General features: G+C 41.7%; 1 protein-coding gene across 2 annotated transcripts in view; it reads left to right on the plus strand.

Annotated features, from left to right (window-relative positions):
• The window catches only part of TRIP4 (thyroid hormone receptor interactor 4), a gene marked incomplete at both ends in the record, with an annotated part of 91,424 nt that overhangs the window by 40,136 nt on the left and 31,213 nt on the right, over nucleotides 1-20,075 (plus strand). For both annotated transcript variants that reach the window (XM_080690662.1, XM_080690663.1), the window contains 3 exons: nucleotides 2,019-2,206; nucleotides 10,677-10,801; nucleotides 17,157-17,248. In XM_080690662.1, coding sequence (XP_080546788.1) covers nucleotides 2,019-2,206; nucleotides 10,677-10,801; nucleotides 17,157-17,248 — 405 coding nt within the window. The remainder of the gene's footprint in view (nucleotides 1-2,018; nucleotides 2,207-10,676; nucleotides 10,802-17,156; nucleotides 17,249-20,075) is intronic.

The raw sequence follows: 20,075 nt of genomic DNA on the forward strand, positions 1-20,075 counted from the left end.
CCTCCGGGCTATACTCCCAGACCTATTTAATACTTTATTTGGAAACAGGGTCCAGTAAGTTGCTGAGAGCCTCACTAAGTAGCTGAGGCTCTGGCTTCCAACCTGTGCGATCCTCCTGTCTCAGCCTCCCAAGCACAGGGATTACAAGCCTGCGCCACCACGCCCAGCTTTAACTTTTTTTTTTTTAATGTATGTGTGATATTGGGGAAACCCCAGGTCATTACCAGCCCTATTGTGTGTGTGTGTGTGTGGGGGGGTATTGGGAATGGAACCCAGGGGCATTCTACCTCTGAACTAAACTTCTAGCCCGATTTTTTGTTCTTTATTTTGAAACAGGGTCTCATTAGTGTGGCAGAAGGCCTCACTAAGTGGCTGAGGCTGGCCGTGAACCAGGATCCTCCTGTCTTAACCTCCCAAATACTTGGATTACAAGTTTGTGCCACCACGTCCAGCTTCCCAGCCTTATTTTTTATTTATTTACTTTTGGCATTTTACCTCTGAGCCATACCCCCAGCCCTATTTTATTTAATTAATTAATTTATTTATTTATTTTTGTGTGTGGTGCTAGAGATTGAACCCAGGGTCATTCTACCTCCAATCTACACCCCCAGCCCTATTTTTATTTCTTATTTTGAAACGGTCTAAGTTGCGTAGGTCCTCACTAAGTAGCTGAGGCTGGCTGAACCTGTGATCCTTCAGTTTCAGTCTCCCAAGTACTGGGATTACAAGCCTGCGCCACCATGCCCGGCTTTTATTTTTTATTTTGAAACAGAGCCTCACTAATTTGCTGAGGTCCTCACCAAGTTCCTAAGGTTGGCCTGGAACCTGCAGTCCTCCTATCAGCCATCTTAAGAACTGAGGTAATAGGAATACACTGCCATGCCCAGCTCAAGTCTTAACATTTTAATTTTGTAAATTAATGTGAAATATAGAAAATTCTTATGTAGCAAAGCCAGGAGTCAGTGCTTAGAACCTATGGTCCTCCTGTCTCCCTACACCCATTATTTTTATTTTGAGGCAGGTCCTGGCTAGTTTCCAAAGCTGGCCTTGAACTTGTGATTCTCCTACCTCAGCCTCCGGAGTTGCTGGGATTACAGGCATGCAACAACATGCCTGGCTTTTTTTATTTTTTATTTTTTTTATTTTTTTTGAGCACTTGGTCTTCTTGCTGTAGGAGAAACATTAACCTTCATTCCTTGACTGAACATATGCCAGAACTCTTTAGTCTCCTATAATTAATTACCTGTACCCTATAATTCTATATTTCTTTTATATGATGGGAACCTCGTCCATCTTCTCTTTTAGGGGGCAGGTTGTTCATTTTAGGGCAATAAAAAACTTAATACATCTGAAAAAACTGCCGTCCTTGATAGCATCTATTTGGCTTAGTACCAACATGGGACTCTGCCTTAAGCACAAGAAATATTATGGACCAAAATGTTGTACCGTCATTTGGCTGATAGAATTATCTTGGAATTAATACAGAATTTAATATGGAACGCTAATAAAGTAGAAATAATTACAGTTCTTTTGGTCTGGTGTTTGTGCTGTTACTACAGTTATAGCATTATGTAACATTCTGCTTATTCTTTGAGATGAAACCTTGTTATCATTACCGAAAAGGCTTACTGAATTTATGTGATCTCTGCCTTTTTTGGCTTTGTTTCAGCCAAAAATGGAATTTTCTTTCTTTCTGTGTGTGTGTGAGTCTGGGAATGGAATCTGGGGACATTTGACCTCCAAGCTATACCTCCTGCCCTAGTTTTTATACTTTAATTTGAAACAGGGTCTTACTAAGTTGCAGAGGGCCTCACTAAATAGCTGAGGCTGTCTTTGAACTGCGATCCTCTGGTTTCAGCCTCCCAAATGCTGGGATTACAAATGTGCACCACCACGCCTGGCTTGGAATTAAATTTTCTAAGAAAATATTCCTACTATGATTTCTTCATTATTAGGATTTATTCACTTTCCCAGAATCTTCCTTTTCAGACTGATTGTATGTTTGTTTTTCTGTATAGTGGGTGGATTACACAGGTACAGCTTCACAGAAGAAGGCTTTCCATTCAGCAGGATTGGGATTAGAGTTCAATTTATATCAGCACCAGTTGCGAATCCAGGATGAAGAATTCCAGGAAGGCTTTGATGGTGGCTGGTGCCTCTCTATTCACCAGCCCTGGGCTTCTCTGCTTGTTAGAGGGATTAAAAGGTAAGACTAGATAAGAATATTGGAGTGAAAGATCTTAGAGTGACACAAAAACCTGATTTAGAATTATGTCTATTATGATTTTTAATATTCTTCAGAAATTAAGAACTTTTTTGGTGCTGGAGATTGAACCTTGGCGCATTCTACCTTTGAGCTATACTCCCCAGTCCTATATGATTATTATTTTTTATTTTTTTTATTTTGAAAATAGGGTCTCACAGGAGAATCTCAGATTCACAGCCAATCTCAGTTACTTAGTGAGGCCCTCCAAAACTTAGTGAGAACCTGTTTTAAAAATAAAAAAATAGAAGCCAGGTGTGGTGGCACATGCTTGTAATCCTAGCATTTGGGAGGCTGAGAAAGGAAGAAGGATCATGCTTCGTGGCCAGCCTCAGCTACTTTGTGAGGCCTTTTGCAACTTAGTGAGATCCTGTTTCAAAATAAAGAATAAAATATAGGGCTGGGACTTGGGCATGGTGGCACACACTTGTATTCCCAGCATTTGGGAGGCCGAGACAGGAGAATTGCAATTCATGACCAGCCCCAGCTTCTTAGTGAGGCATTCTGCAAATTAGTGAAGTTCTGTTTCAAAATAAAGAATATAAAATAAGGTTAGTGGTGTAGCTCGGAGATAGAATGCCCCTGGGTTCCATCCCCAGCACCACACACACACACACACACACACACACACACACACACACACACACACACACAAATAGGGCTGGGAGTGTAGCTCAGAGGTAGAATACGCCTGGCTTCCATCCTCAGTATTTGAAATAAAAATTTAAAAATAAAAAATAATCCAGGCATGGTGGCACACACTTGTAATCCCAGTACTTGGGAAGCTGAGACAGGAGGATTGAGGGTTCTTAGCCAGCTTCAGCTACTTAGTGAGGCCTTCACAATTTAGTGAGACCCTGTTTCAAAATAAAGACTAGCCGGGCGTGGTGGCGCACACTTGTAATCCCTGCGCTTGGGAGGCAGAGACAGGAGGATCGCACAGGTTTGAAGCCAGCTTCAGCTACGGAGTTAGGCTCTCAGCAACTTAGTGAGACAGTGTTTCTAGATAAAGTATAAAAAAGGTCTGTGAGTATAGCCTGGAGGTATAAAGCCCCTGGGTTCCACCTCCAGTACCACACACACAAAAAATAAATAAATGCCGGGTGTGGTGACGCACGCTTGTAATCCCCGCGCTTGGGAGACTGAGACAGGAGGATCACACGGGTTTGAAGCCAGCCTCAGCTACTTAGTGAGGCTTTCAGCAACTTAGTGAGACCCTGTTTCCAAATAAAATATAAAAAAGATCTGGGAGTATAGCCCAGAGGTAGAAAGCCTCTGGCTTCCACCCCAGTACCACCAAAAATAAAAAATAAATAAAAATAATAATAATAAATAAATAAATAAAGTAGGGCTTAAGGTATAGATCAAAGGTAGAATGCCCCTGGATTCAATCCCCAGTTCTGCAAAAAATAAAATAAAATAAAATAAAATAAAATAGGGCTGGAGGTATAGATCAGGAGGTAGAAAGGCCCTAGGTTTAATCCTCAGTACTGCAAAAAAAAGAAAAGAAAACCCGGGCGAGGTAGTGCATGCATGTAAATCCCACTACTTAGTAAATTGAGACAGAAGGATTGCTCAAGTTCAAAGACAGCCTCAGCTACTTAGGCTCTCTGCAACTTAGTGAAACCCTATTTCAAAATAGAGAATAAAAAAATAGGGCTGGGCGTATAACTCAGAGGTAGAATGACCCTGGGTTCCACCTCCAGTACCGCAAAAACAAAAACAAAAAAAAAACCAGGGTCTCACTAAATTGCTGAGGCTGACTAACCATATTAAGAAACTTATTTTACCATAAATTTCTTTTCTGCAAAATGTAGAAGAGCCAGGTGTGGTGGTGCACACTTGTAATCCAGCGCTTGGGAGGCTGAGACAGGAGGATCACACAGGTTCGGAGCCAGCCTCAGCTACTTAGTGAGGCTCTCAGCAACTTACCGAGACCGTGTTTCAAAATAAAAATATAAAATAGGTCTTGAATTATAGCCCAGAGGTAGAAAAGCCCCTGGGTTCCACCCCCAGTACCACTCACACACACAAAAAAGTAGAAAAATCTGGGTGTGGTGGTGCATGCTTGTAATCCCAGCATTTGGGAGGCTGATACAGGAGGATCTTGGTTCGAAGACAGCCTCAGAGCCTCAGCTACCACTTAGTGAGGCACTTTGCAGCTCAGTGAGACCCTGTTTCAAAATAAAGAATAAAAAATAGGGCTTGGAGTGTAGCTTGGAGGTAGAATTCCCTTGGGTTCCATCCCCAGTTCCTCAAGGAAAAAGAAAAAATATAGGGCTGGAGGTGTAGCTCAGATGTAGCATGCCCCTGGGTTCCATTTTCAGTAATGAAAAAAAAAAAAAGTAGAGGAAGTCAGTGGTACAGGCTTCTAATACCAGTATATAGGAGGCTGAGACAGGAGGATCTCAGGTTCAAAGACAACCTCAGCAAGTAGCGAGATTCTCATCAGCCTAGTGAGACCCTGTTTCCAGATAAGAAATAAAATCATGTTGGAGGTGTAGCTTCAAGGTAGAATGCCTTTGAGCCAGTCCCCAGCACCGTCTCCCTCTACACACACACACACACACACACACACACACACACACACACACACGAGAGGAAGTAGTGAGGGACAGCTAGAAGTATTATGGGGCTGAATCATAGCTATTAGGTATATCTATTTTATGGTTTCTTATGTTTCTTAGTTGTTTTTTTCCTTTTTGATTTTTGGGGATTAGATTGAACGTAGGGACATTCTACTTTTGAGCTATACTCTCCAGCCTTTTTTTTTTTTTTTTTTTTTTTTTTTTTTTTTTTTTTTTGTCATACTGGGACTGGAACTCAGGGGCATTCTACCTCTGAGCTACACCAACCCTATTTATTCTTTATTTTGAAACAGGGTCTCACTGAGTTGCAGAGGGCCTCCCTAAGTAGCTGAGGCTGTCTGCAAACCACGATTCTCCTGTCTCAGCCTCCCGAATACTAAGATTACAAGCTTCCACCACACGGCTTCCACCCCTTTTTAAAAAAATTTGAAACAGGTCTCCCTAAATTGCTGAGGCTGATCTTGGACCTGTGATCCTCCTGTCTCAACCTCTTAAGTACTGGGAATATAGTGCCTGGTTTAGTTCATTTCTTAAAATCTTATACGTAAAAAATCAGAAAAATGCAGGAAACTAACTAGAAACATAAAGATAAGCTATAATCCTACCACCTAGCAACAGCTATTGTTTGCATTTTGGAGTTCTTATTTCTGTTCTTTTTTATGCAAATTGTAATAGAGTAAGATCATGATATATGTATTTTTCAGTTTTTCTTTTGCTTACTATTACAGTATGCTCATTTTTCTTTCTTATTTTATCTATTAGAATTTTATGTGCCTGGCAAAGTGCTAACTCATAACAGTAAATTTTATTTATTTATTCATTCATTCATTTATTTTTTAGTATTGGGATTGAACCCAGGAGCATTCTACCTGAGCTACACCCCTAGCCTTCCCATTTTTTTTTTTTTTCATTTGCAGTATTGGGGATAGAACCTAGGGGCATTCTACCTCCAAGCTACACCCCCAGCCCTATTTTTTATTCTTTATTTTGAAACAGGGTCTCACTAAGTTGCAAAGGGCCTCACTAAGTAGCTGAGGCTGTTCACAAACACGGATCCTCCTGTCTCAGCCTCCCAAATGCTGGGATTACAAGTGTGAACCACCATGCCCAGCACCCTTTTTATTTTTATTTATTTTTATTTATTTATTTATTTTGGTGGTACTGGGGATGGAACCCTTCTACCTCCGGGCTACACTCCCAGACCTATTTTATATTTTATTTGGAAACAGGGTCTCCTAAGCCAGCGCGCGAGGCTGGCTTCGTACCTGCGCGATCCTCCTGTCTCTGCCTCCCAAGCGCGGGGATTACAAATGTGCACCACCATACCCGGCTACCCTTTTTATTTTTAAACAAGGTCCTATTAGGTTGTTGTGAGTCTGACTGAGTCCCTGTGGCTGGGCTTGAACCTATGATCTTCTTGTCTTAGACTTCCAAGTTCTGGGATTATAAGCATGTATCATTGTGCCTGGCTAAAATGCCTTTTATTTAAGTAGACTTTTACATTTCAAAGCAGAAACTCTGAAATAGATTAGGCCAGTATTCTTACAGTCTGGGTAATGAGGACACTAAGGCAGGCAAAGGCAAATTATATTGCCCTGAATTACAAAGCTAGTTAATGGCAGAGATGAGACTAGAATTTATGTTTTCAAAGTGTTCTTTCCACTCTTCCCTGCAGTTTTCAGTCATTTTTCTATTTCCCAGAAAGAAAAAGTATTAGCATTTAGGATAGTCATTTCTATTTCAGTCTTCTCACGATTAGCTGCCATTGCCCTTATTTATGAAGGTGCACTGCACTTGTTTTCCCCTATGGGAGGTCGGGCTTTCTTGTTTTGGCTCCTAATTGCTTCATTCTCCATGTGTGCAGTGCCGTTAGAACAAGTGCATGTGACTCTGCTTCTGCTCCAGGACAGCAGAGCCTCAGATGTCTGTTCTTACTCAGTTCTCTGCAATTTGGATGTCTTCGTTTTGCAAAGTAGAAAGCAAACAGCTTGCCTTCTGCAAAGGGAATTAGAATGTTTACATTTCTCTAATCTCATTTTGGGTCTCTGTTATAGAGATCTTCTCACTGGAAAGAATAGGAGGAAAAGCATCCATCCCATGATCACTACGACAGAAATTAAGTGGGTGTTTCTGCCACATGTGAGGGACCATTTTTCCAATAACTTTTCAGGTTACTTGGTCTAGAGAGAAGATATAAATTGATCTGTTACCCATAATGGGTACCTACTGTGTACCTGGATGTCTTCTAATTGATTTATTTGTATTAGAAAACTAAGAATACAAAAAACCACTGTTCTCATTATAAGGATGAGAGAAGAGGGTTATATTATCAAAGTATTTTATTTCATTTGATGGGAGGTGAAGAGAAACATATTTTGCGGTCTTTGGTTATTAGCAAAGTAATTAAATTGTCTTGAAGCCAGCATGATGGTGCACACTTGTAACCTGGGAGCCTGAGATAGAAAAATCACAGGTTCAAAGCAAGCCTTGGCAATTTAATGAGATTCTCAGCAACCTAGTTAGACCCTGTTTCCAAATAAGAAAAAAAAATTGGGCTGGGTATAGCTTGGAGGTAGAATGGCTCTGAGTTCAATCTCCAGTACCAAAAAAAAAATTCTCTTGAATGTTTTATGTTATTCTACTACAAGATTCTTTTAGACTGTTCAACAAATTGTTTAATGATCCATATAGAATATAACCCTATATAAAGAATATGTATACCTAGGTGTGGTGGTGCATACTTGTAATCCCAGTACTTGTGCGGCTAAGAAAGGAGGATCACAGGTTTGTGGCTAACCTCAGCTACTTAGTGAGGCCTTCTGCAACTTAGTGAGACCCTGTTTCAAAATAAAGAATAAAAAATAGGGGTAGGGATGTCGCTTGGAGGTAGAATGCCCCTGGGCTCAATCCCTATTACTGAAGAAAAAAAAAAAGAAGAAAGAATGAGAAAATGTATATGGACGTTGTTGCAATTTAAAAAATAAGGTGGCGCATGCTTGTAATCCCCGCGCTTGGGAGGCAGAGACAGGAGGATCGCGCAGGTTCGAAGCCAGCCGTGCGCGCTGACTTAAGAGACCCTGTTTCCAAATAAAAATGTAAAAATAGGTCTGGGAGTGTAGCCCGGAGGTAGAAGGGCTTCCAGGAACCCCAGTACCACCAAAAAAAATAAATAAATAAAATAAATAAACATTTTAGCCGGACGTGGTGGCGCACGCTTGTAATCCCCGTGCTTGGGAGGCTGAGACAGGAGGATCGCACAGGTTTGAAGCCAGCCTCAGCTACTTAGTGAGGCTTTCAGCAACTTAGTGAGACCCTGTTTCTAAATAATAAATAAATAAATAAATAAATAAATAAATAAATAAATAGGTCTGGGAGTATAGCCCGGAGGTAGAAAGCCTCTGGGTTACACTCTCAGTACCACCAAAAAAAAAAAAAAAAAAAAAAACATTTTAGCTGGCGTGGTGGTGCATGCTTGTTATCCCAGCACTTTGGAGGCTGAGACAGGAAGATCACACGGGTTAAAAGCCAGCCTCAGCTACTTAGTGAGGCTCTCAGCAATTTAGTGAGACCCTGTTTCCAAATAAAATATTAAAAAAACACTTTTATTAAATCCTTTTTTAATTTACTTAAAATTATTTTCATTTACTTAATTTCTTTTATTTTCCTCACTTACTTAAATTTTTTCTTTTTTTCTTTTTTTTTTATTAAAAGTATTTTAGGCCTGGCATGGTGGCACACACTTGTAATCCCCGCACTTGGGAGGCTGAGCTAGGAGGATCGCGCAGATTCGAAGCCAGCCTCAGCTGGCTTAAGAGACCCTTTTTCCAAATAAAATATAAAAAAATAGGTCTGGCAGTGTAGCCCAGAGGTAAAAGGTCCCTGGGTTCCACCCCAGTACCACCAAAAAAAATAAAAAATAAAAAGTATTTCAGAAGCCGGGCATGATGGCCCATGCTTGTAATCCCAGCATTCAGGAGGCTGAGACCAGAGGATCACGGTTTGTGGACAGCCTCAGCTACTTAGTGAGGCCCTCTGCAACTCAGTGAGACCCGGTTCGGTTTCAAAATAAAGAGTAAAAAATAGGGCAGGGGGCTTAGCTTGGAGGTCAAATGCACCTGGGTTCCATCCCCAGACCCGCAAAAAAAAAAAATATGTCTGGGAGTATAGCCCGGAGGTAAAGCCCCTGGGTTTCACCCTCAGTACCATAAATATAAAATAGGGCTGGGGGTGTAGTTCAGAGATAGAACACTAGTGGGTTCCATCTCCATTACCATAAAAAATTTCCTTGTAGTAATCCCCCCGACCCCCATAACTGAGGATAGAGCCCATGGGCATTCTATCTCTGAGCTACACTTCCAGCCTTTTTTTTTTTTTTTTTTTTTTTTTTGCAGGTCTAGGGATGTAAACCAGGGGCATTCGACCACTGAGCTACACCCCCTGCCCTAATTTTTTATTCTTTATTTTTCAAACAGGGTCTCACTAAGTTGCAGAGGGCCTAAGTAACTGAGGCTTGTCCATGAACCGTGATCCTCTAGTCTCAACCTCCCGAATGCTAGTATTAAAAGTGTGCGCCACCACACCTGACTCCAGCCCTATTTTTTATTCTTATTTTTTTGAAACAGGGTCTCACTGTATTGCAAAGGGCCTCACAAAGTAGCTAAAGCTGTCCACGAACCCGGATCCTCCTCTCTCAGCCTACCAAATGCTGGGATTACAAGCATACACCACCATGCCCGGATACCCCCTAGCCCTATCTTCTTTCTTTCTTTCTTTCTTTCTTTCTTTCTTTCTTTCTTTCTTTCTTTCTGTTCTGGGGATGGAACCCAGGAACATTCTACCTCCAAACTATACCCCCAGCTCTAGTTTTAATTCTTTTTTTTTTTTTTTCCCCCAGGTCTGGGGATGGAACCCAGAGGCATTCAACCTCCAAGCTACACCCCCTGCCCAATTTTTTTTTTTTTATTCTTTATTTTGAAACGGTCTCACTGAGTTGCCGAGGGCCTCACTAAGTAGCTGAGGCAGTCTGCAAACCGTGATCCTCTGGTCTCAGCCTCCCAAATGCTGGGATTACAAGCGTGTGCCACCACGCCCAGCTTAATTCTTTATTTTTGAAACAGGGTCTCACTAAGTTGCAGAAGGCCTCACTAAGTAGCTGAGGTTGTCCATGAACCCAGATCCTCCTGTCTCAGCCTCCAAATGCTGGGATTACAAGTGTGGGCCATCATGCTCGACTTTTATTCTTTAGTTTGAAACAGAGCCCCACTGAGTTGCAAAGAACCTCACTAAGTAGCTGAGGCTGTCTGTGAACTGCAATCCTCCTCTCTTAGCCTCCCAAATGCTAGCTAGGATTACAAGCATGTGTTACCATGCCCGGCCCTTTTAGTAATTCTAGAAGTACCAGTTTTGGGAAGTTTGTGTAGGTTAGAAGTTTTTTGTCAAGAAAGCCTTCAACTCAAAGAGAACATATTTTCTATATCTGTAGAACAACTTGAATGTTTTAAAAATACAGATTTTGGATTATAGAAGTTTCAAGAGTAGCAAGAGTTCCTGGTCTAAGTTACAGGAATCAAATGACAAGTATCTAGGAGTTGAGAGCGATGAATCGCCTTTGCTCTGATATACTAAGTGAAATGAGAGAACAGGCTTCATCCTCAGGAGAGAGGTATCATGAGATCAATGTTTTTCGTGAAAGAGTCTCTCTCAGTAAGATCTTCTGTAGAGTTCTTGATTCACCTAGAGAATTTGCTGTATGATTTATTATATATTACAGAATCTTCCAGGAAACTAAAATTTAGGTCCTTCCCACTAAACTTGTGTTTGTTCAGGGTGGAGGGCAGATCGTGGTACACCCCCCACAGAGGACGACTTTGGATAGCAGCCACAGGCAAAAAACCCTCCCCTCAAGAAGTCTCTGAACTCCAGGCTACATATCGTCTTCTTCGTGGGAAAGGTACAGCCTTATAATTCTCCTTTCAGTCTTATTTTGCAGAGAGGAGTCATTGACATTCATCGTCTGTCCTTCCTGTGGCTTTTTCTTGGGGCTTTGACACCTTGTATTTGTTTGTTTAATGGGAAATCATAGAGACAGATATTCGGAGCAAGTAAAAATATCAAAAAAAGTACAAATAAGGCCGGCCGTGTGGAGCACACTTGTAATCCCAGCACTTGAGAGGCTGAGACAGGAGGATTACGCAGGTTTGAATCCAGCCTCAGCTGCTTAATGATACTCTCAGCAACTTAGTGAGACCTTATTTCCAAACAAAATATAAAATAGGTCTTGGGGTATATCCTAGAGATAAAAGCCCCTGGATTCTATTCCAGTACCACACACACACACAAAAAAAGTACAAATAAAAATATCAGTTTTTAGCTGGATGTGGTGGCATATGCCTGTAATCCCAGTATTTCAGAGTCTAAGACAGGAGAATCACAAGTTCATGGCCAGCCTCAGCTACCTAGTGAGGCCTTCTGCAGCTTAGTAAGACCCTGTTTCAAATAAAAAACAAAAATAGGGTTGAGGGTGTAGCTCAGGCATATAATCCCCCTGGGTTCAATTCCCAGTATCACAGAGAAAAAAGAAATCAGTTTATTAAGCCTGGCAAGGTAGCTCACACTTATAATCCCTGTACTTGGGACCCTGAGACCAGAGAATTAAAGGCTGGTTAAGTCTTCCTCTTACCCAGTTCATAGTTCTTTTGATAGTAAAATGAAAAGATAAAGCTGGGCATGGTGGTGCACACTTGTAATCTCAGCATTCAGGAGGGTGAGACCAGAGGATCACAGTTCATAGATAGCCTCAGCTACTTAGTGAGGCCCTCCACAACTTAGACCCTTTTTCAAAATAAAGAATGAAAAAATAGGGAATGGGGTGTAGCTCGAAGGTTGAATGCCCCTGGGTTCCATCCCCAGACCTGAAAAAGAAAAAAAGAAAGATAAAAGGGTTATTTTTGTTTTTTGTGGGTTTTGTTTGTTTGTTTGTTTGTTTACGGGTCTGAGGATGGAACGCAGGAGCATTTGATCTCCAAGCTGTACCCCCTACCCTATTTTTTTTTTTTGGTGGTACTGGGAATGGAACCCAGGGGCCTTCTTCCTCCAGGCTATAATCCCAGACCTATTTTATATTTTATTTGGAGACAGGGTCTCTTAAACCAGCTGAAGCTGGCTTCGAACCTGCACGATCCTCCTGTCTCAGCCTCCCAAGCGCGGGGATTACAAGCGTGCGCCACCACGCCAGGCCCCCTGCCCTATTTTTTATTCTTTTATTTTGAAACTGGGTCTCACTGATTTGCAGAGGGACTCATTAAGTAGCTGAGGCTGTCCGTGAACCGCGATCCTTCAGTCTCAGCCTCCCGAATGCTGGGATTACAAGCGTGCACTACTATCCCCAGCCTAAAATAAAAATTTTTAAGTAACTAAATTTCTTTTTTCTTTTTTTTTTTTTTGGTGGTACTGGGGTTCCTGGAAGCCCTTCTACCTCCAGGTTATACTCCCAGACCTATTTTTATATTTTTATTTGGAAAGAGGGTCTCTTAAGCCAGTGTGGCTGGCTTCGAACCAGCGCGATCCTCCTGTCTCTGCCTCCCAAGCGCGGGGATTACAAGTGTGCACCACCACGCCTGGCTAAGTAACTAAATTTAACCTTGTATGGTGGTATAAACTTGTAATCCCAGTACTTGGTAGGCTGAACAGGAGAATTATAGGTTTGAAGCCAGTCTCAGCAACTTAGCAAGGCTGTCAGCAACTTAACAAAACTCAGTTTCCAAATAAAAAATAAAATAGGGTTGGAGATGTAACTCAGAGGTCTAATACAGGAAAGAAAAGAAACCAAGTGTAAGCAATCGCTAGGAGTCAAAAGTACAAGCTTCCACTGGGCATGGTAGTATACTCCTAAAATCCCAGTGATTTTGGAAGCTAAGGCAGGAGGATTGCAAGTGTGAGGCTGGCCTGTGCAAATTAGTGAGATCCTGTTTCAAAATAAAAAGGAAACCTTGCCATGATGGCACACACCTATAGTCCCAGAACTTGGGAGGCTGAGACAGGAGGTTTGAGCATTCTTGGCCAGCCTCAGCTACTTAGTGAGCCCCTCCGCAATTTAGTAAGACCCTGTTTTGAAATAAAGAATATAAAATAGGGCTGGAATGTAGTTCAGAGGTAGAATGCCTCTGGGTTCCATTTCTAGTAACACAGACACACACACACACACACACACACACACACACATAGGAATGGGGGTATAGCTTGGAGATAAAATGTGCTTGGATTCAATCCCCAGTACCACAATAAATGAATGAATGAATGAATGAATCAATCAATCAGTGCCAGGCATGGTGGCACACGCTTGTAATCCCAGCATTTGGGAGGCTGAGACAGGAGGATTGTGGTTCATGGCCAGCCTCAGCTACTTAGCAAGGCCCTTTGCAACTCAGTGAGACCCTGTTTCAAAATAAAGAATAAAAAATAGGGCTGGGGGTGTAGCTCAGAGGTAGATTCTGGGTTCCATCCCCAATACCGCCAAAAAAAAAAAAAAAAAAAACAAAAAACAAACCTGAGGGTGAGATATAACTCAGTGGTAGAGCATCCTTGGGTTCTAAAAAGAAAATAATTGTGCGTGCTTGCCTGCTCATCTATCTATCTTCCTTCCTTCCTTCCTTCCTTCCTGGTACTGGGGATGAAACCCAAGGGCCTTCTACATCTCTGGGCTATACCCCAAGCCCTATTTGATTTTTATTTGGAAACAGGGTCTCGCTAACCCTGAGAGCCTTGCTGAGTTGCTGAGGCTGTCTACCTCTAGGCTACATCCCCAGACCTATTTTATATTTTATTTGGAAACAGGGTTTTCAAGTTGCTGAGAGCCTTCCTAACCTGTTGAGGCAGGCTTTGAACCTTTGCTCCTACTGTCTCAGTCTCCCAAGTACCGGAATTACAAGTGTGTACCACCAGGCCTGGCTTGCTACACATGCTTTCTTAAAAACACGTTTCTCAGACTGGGGATATAGCTTCTGGTAGAGTACCTGCCTAGTATGTTTGAGATCCTGAGCTCAATCCTCAGCACACACACAAAAAATTGTTTTGACTGATACGACTGTCTTGTTTTAAATTTGTGTTCTGACAGTCACTCTGTTCTTTTAAATCCCATTTTTATGTTTTTTTTTCTTGTTGTCTATAGCTACCTTTGTTTCCAAAATCCATAACCACCAAACTCTAATCTGATTTAATTGAGTATAGCTATAATAGAGTCAGTTTGTTTGGAATAATAAACTTGGAGGTCCTTGACCTTTGATGGTATGAGGTTAATAGTTTTTTGGTACTAGGGATTTACCCAGATGCATTCTACTACTAAGCTATACCCCAGCCCTTTTTTTGTTTTTCTTGAGGTACTGAGGATGGAAAGCAGAGGTATTCTACCTCTGAGCTACATCCCCAGTCTTATTTTTATCCTTTATTTTGAAACAAGGTCTCACTGAGTTGCAGATGGTCTCACTAAATAGCTGAGGCTGGCTGCAGACCTACAATCCTCCTGCTCAGCCTCCCAAGTACTAGGATTAGGGTTAGCATAGTTACAAACCGGGCCACCATGCCCGGTGCCCTAACCCTTTTTGTTTGTTTGTTTTTGGTGGTGCTGGGGATTGAACCCAGGGGCATTATACCTCTTAGCTATACCCCCAATATAATTTTTTTTTTTTAATTTTGAAGCTGGGTCTTACTAAATTGTGAAGGGCCTTGCTAAATTGCTGAGGCTAGCTACAAACTTGTGATCTTCCTGTCTCAACCTCCCAAGTACTGGGATTACAAGCATGAACCACCACATCTGGTTTAATAGTTTTCTTTTCTCTCTCTCTCTTCCTCTCTCTCTCTCTTTCTCTCTTTTGTGTGTATGGACTAAGGACTGTATACAGTGGCATTCTATCTCAGACTTACATCCCTAGCCCTATTTTATTTTATTTTGAAACAGGATCTCTCTAGGTTGATGAGAGTCTCACTACCTCCTCAGGTTATCCTCAAACTTGCAATCTTCCTGTTTTAGCCTCCTAAATACTGGGATTACAGATGTGGGCCACCATGCCTGTCTTTTATTTTTAAATTTGAATCAGGGTCTCACTAAATTGTTGAGGGCCTTACTAAATTGCTGAAGCCGACCTCAAACCTGTGATCCATTTGTCTTAGCCTCCCAAGTACTGGGATTACAGGATGGTCCACCTCACCCAGTAGATTATTAATTCTGTTTTGTTTTGTTTGTAGTATTGGGGATGGAACCCAGGGGAATTTTACCTCCTAAATTACACCCCCAGCCCTATTTTTTATTCTTTATTTTGAAACAGGGTCTCACTGAGTTGCAGAGGGCCTCACTAAGTAGCTGAGGCTGTTCGCGAACTGTGATCATCCTGGCTCAGCCTCCCAAATTCTGGGATTAGAAGTGTGCGCCACCACACCTGACTTAGATTAATAGTTTTGTTTTTGTTTTTGTTTTTGTTGGTTGGTTGGTTGGTTGGTTGGTTGGTTGGTTGATTGGTGGTACTGGGGATGGAACCTTTCTACCTGCGGGCTACACTCCCAGACCTATTTTATATTTTATTTGGAAACAGGGTCTCTTAAGCCAGCAAGGCTGGCTTTGAACCTGCGAGATCCTCTTGTCTATGCCTCCCAAGCACAGGGATTACAAGCATGCGCCACCACGCCCGACTAGATTAATAGTTTTTTAAAGGAAAAAATTTTCTAGTTTAGCATGTGGCTAATCGACTAAGCCATCCACACATCAGTTTTTGTTCTTTTATTTATTTTTGCAGTACTGGGGATGGAACCCAGAGGCATTCTATCTCCGAGTGACACCCCCAGTACAATTTATTTTTATTCTTTATTTTTTGAAACAGTGTCTCACTGAGTAGCAAAGGGCCTCACTAAGTAGCTGAGGCTGGCTTCGAACCTGTGTGATCCTCTTGTCTCAGCCTCCCAAATGCTGGGGTTATAAGTGTGCGCTACCACGCCCGGCTGTTTTTGTTTTTGTTTTTTCTTTTTCTTTTTTATTTTATTTTATTTTATTTATTTATTTATTTTTTTTTTTGCGGGTCTGGGGATGGAACCCAGCAACATTTGACCTCCGAGCTACACCCCCTGCCCTATTTTTTATTCTTTATTTTGAAACAGGGTCTCACTGAGTTGTAGAGGGCCTCACTAAGTAGCTGAGGCTGTCCGCGAACCGCGATCCTCCAGGTCTCAGCCTCCCGAATGCTGGGATTACAAGCATGTGCCACCACGCCCGGCTTCTTTTTCTTTTTTTAATGGTACTTGGGATTGAACCTAGGGACATCCTATCTCGGAGCTATACTCCCAGACCAAATTTATTTTATTTTATTTTTGTATTTGTATGTGGTGATGGGGATTGAACCCAGGAGTATTCTACCTCTGAACAACATCTCCAGCTCAATTTTTTTTTTTTTTTTTAGTACTGCTTATGGAACCCAGGGGTATTCTACCTCTGAGCTGCATCCCCAGTCCTTTTTTTTTTTTTTTTTTTTTTTTTTATTATTCTTTATTTTGAAATAGAGCCTCACTAAGTAGCTGAGGCTGGTCGTAAACCTGCAATCCTCCTATCTTAGCCTCCCAAGTTACTGGGATTATTACATTCATGCACCATCACATCTAGCTTTTTTTATTTCTAATTTTTTAATTTTAAATAGGGTCTTACTAATTTGCAAAGGCCCTAGCAGTTGAGGCTGGGCACAAACCTCTGATTCTCCTATCTTAGCCTTCCAAGTATTCAGATTACAGGTGTGTGCCACCATGCCTGGCTCTTATTTTTTATTTGGTAACCAAGTCTCACTACATTGCTTAGAGTCTCTCTAAGTTGCTGCATTCCTACCTGTAGCCTTCCTGTTTTAGTCTCCCAAGTATTGAGATTACAGGCATGCCCAGCTCAGATTTTTACTAAAATACGAACAGTTGTGCCTAAAAAAGAAACCTCATTGTTTTCCTTATGTCTACAAATTAATAATGAAAGATGTTATTCATTCAGAATTCAAAATCGATTACTGAGCTGGGCGTGGTGGCACACGCTTGTAATCCCAGCATTCTGGAGGATCTCGGTTCACAGACAGCCTCAGCTACTTAGTGAGGCCCTCTGCAACTCAGTGAGACCCGGTTTCATAATAAATAATTTAAAAAAGAGGGCAGGGGGTGTAGCTCAGAGGTCGAATGCCCCTGGGCTCCATCCCCAGACCCAGGGGGGAAAAAAAAATCAATTACTGAGTTCCAGAGTTAAAAAAAAAAAAAAAGAAACTTCTCTAATTCTTTTGTTTTTCTTGATTCAGATGTGGAATTTCCTAGTGACTATCCATCAGGTTGTCTTCTGGGCTGCGTGGATCTAATTGATTGCTTGTCCCAGAAGGAATTTAAGGAGCAGGTAAGTAAAGAATACTCCTGGGCAGATGCTTGGTTTGCTATCATAGCTCAATCTTAGCTCTTCCTGTATGGGATATCATGGAGATAATAAGTGCCTGAAACTATATTTAGACATATGAAGAAAAAGAATATCCTTTTTTTGGGGGGGGAGGTTATAGTGGGACTAAACCCAGGGCCTTGAACATGGTAGACAAGCATTCTGGTACTGAATTACATCCTCTTGCCCTTTCGATTTTGCTTTGTTTCTCTGAGTTGCTTAGGCTGCTAGGCTTGAGTTTGTGATCCTCCTGCCTTCAGCCTCTAAAGTAGCTGGTATTAGAGGCATGTACTACCACATTTGGGAAAGATGAGGCTTTTTATTCATTTATTTTAAATTTAATTTTTTTTTGTACTCATGTTTGGTACTCAGGGGCATTCTATCTCTGAGCTACACCCCCAGCCCTATTTTATTTATAATGTTGCTCTGGTTTCTGATGTAGGAGTATGGTTGATATACTTTTCTGCATAGAAAGTTGTGGCCACAACCCAGCTAGAGTCTAAGACCTTCACCTTTTACTGAAACTTTGCTTCTTTTGGAGAGGAAACAAATCCACAATCATCTCATGATTTTATTTTTATTTTATTTTTATTTTTTGCAGTACTAGGGATAGAACCCAGGGGCATTCTACCTCTGAGCCATGCTCAGCCCTGTTTTTATTTTGATTTTGAAACAGGGTCTCACTAAATTGCGGAGGGCCTGCGCTCCTCCTATCTCAGCCTCCCAAGTACTGGAATTACAAGTGTGCGCCACTATGGCTGGCTTTGCAGGGTCTGGGTTGTGGTAGGATCTGTTAAAGCGTATTCTGGAGCATTTGGTCCCAGCCAATGAATCCATACTACATAGGTGTTTTTGAGTTCTGATGACCTGGACAGTGCCAGAGTGTGTGTGTGTGTGTGTGTGTGTGTGTGTGTGTGTGTGTGTGTGTGTGTGTGTGTGTGTGTGTGTGTGTAATGTATAAGTATACATACACTTTTTTTCACTAATATAACAAAGTATATTTTTGACCAGTAGAGGGCGCCAAAGGATTTTTTGTAGTGTTTTTTCCTACCTCTGAGTTATATCCCCAGCTGTATCTTATTTTATTTTATTTTATTTTACTTTTTTATGTGGTACTGGGGGTAGAACCCAGAGGCTTTCTACCTCCAGGCTATACTTCCAGACTTATTTTACATTTTATTTGGAAACAGGGTCTCACTAAGTTGCTGAGAGCCTCACTAAGTAGCTGAGGATGGCTTTGAACCTGTGCGATCCTCCTGTTCTCAGCCTCCCAAGCGCAAGGATTACAAGTGTGCGCCACCATGCCCAGCATATTTTATTTTATTTTATTTTATTTTATTTTATTTTGTGGTGCTGGGGATGGAACCCAGGGATGTTCTACCTCTGAGCTACATTCCCAGTCCTATTTTATTATTTTATTACATTTTATTTACTGTGTGTGTGTGTGTGTGTGTGTGTGTGTGTGTGTGTGTGTGTTTTAATCCCCTCTGGATTAAACTCAGAGGCATTCTACCTTCAAGCTACACTCCCATCCCGATTTTATATCTTATTTGGAAACGGTCTTGCTGGCTTGGTAAGAGTCTCATTGCATGCTGAGGCCATCCTTGAACCTGCGATCCTCCTGTCTCAACCTCTCAAGTACTGAGATTACAGGCTTATTGTATGTGTGTGTGTGTGGGGGGGGTACTGGAGGTGGAACCCAGAAGCTTCCTACCTCCAGGCTATGTTCCCAAACCTATTTTATATTTTATTGGGAAACAGGGTCTCATTAAGTTGTTGAGAGCCTCACTAAGTAGCTGAGGCTGGCTTTGAACCTGTGCGATGAAATTACAAGCGTGCGCCACCGTGCCCAGCTTACAGGCTTATTATTTTATTTTGAAACAGTCTCACTAAATTGTAGAGGTTGCTAAGGCTGGCCTTGAACCTACAATTCTCCTGTCTCAGTCTCCCAAGAACTTGGAATGTGCCACCATACCAGGGTCTATTTTTTTTTTTGAAGCAGGGTCTTACTAAGTTACAGAGGGCCTCACTAAGTTGCTGAGGCTGGCCGGCCAAAGGGGTTCAGCTTAATAGGGCAAAAAAACTTTCCAGAAATGTAGGGTCTTTATGTTTGATCTCACACTTCACACTGGCAGAAATCCGAAATGAAGAAGTCTATTCTTGCCGGGCGTGGTGGCGCACGCTTGTAATCCCCGTGCTTGGGAGGCAGAGACAGGAGGATCGCGCAGGTTCGAAGCCAGCCGCGCGCGCACTGGCTTAGGAGACCCTGTTTCCAAATAAAAATGTAAAAAAAAAAAAAGAAGTCTATTCTTGAATGATAAAAGGTCTTACCTAACATTTTGGTTTTCTTGTTCTTTGAACAGATATGTTAGACAATAAAACATCCACCACTGTGCTTAAAATGTTCTTCCAAGTCATGTGAGGTGGTGCATGCTTGTAATCCCAGTACTCAGGAGGTTGAGACAGTAGGATTGCAAGGTTCAAAGCCAGCCTTAGTAACTTGGTGAGATTCTGCTCTCTTTCTCTTTCTCTCTTTCCTTTTTCTTTCTTTCTCTTTTCTTTCTCTTTCTTTCTTCTTTTTTTTTTTTTTCTCTTTTGTGGTGCTGGAGGTTTTTTTTTTTTTTTTCTTTTTTGGTGGTACTGGGGGTGGAACCCAGAGGCTTTCTACCTCCGAGCTATATTCCCAGACCTTTTTTATATTTTATTTGGAAACAGGGTCTTACTAGGTTGCTGAGAGCCTCATTAAGTAGCTGAGGCTGGCTTCCAACCTGTGTTATCCTCCTGTCTCAGC

This window comes from Muscardinus avellanarius (genome assembly GCF_963383645.1).
Source record: "Muscardinus avellanarius genome assembly, chromosome: 3".
NCBI classification, from domain to species: Eukaryota; Metazoa; Chordata; class Mammalia; order Rodentia; family Gliridae; genus Muscardinus; species Muscardinus avellanarius.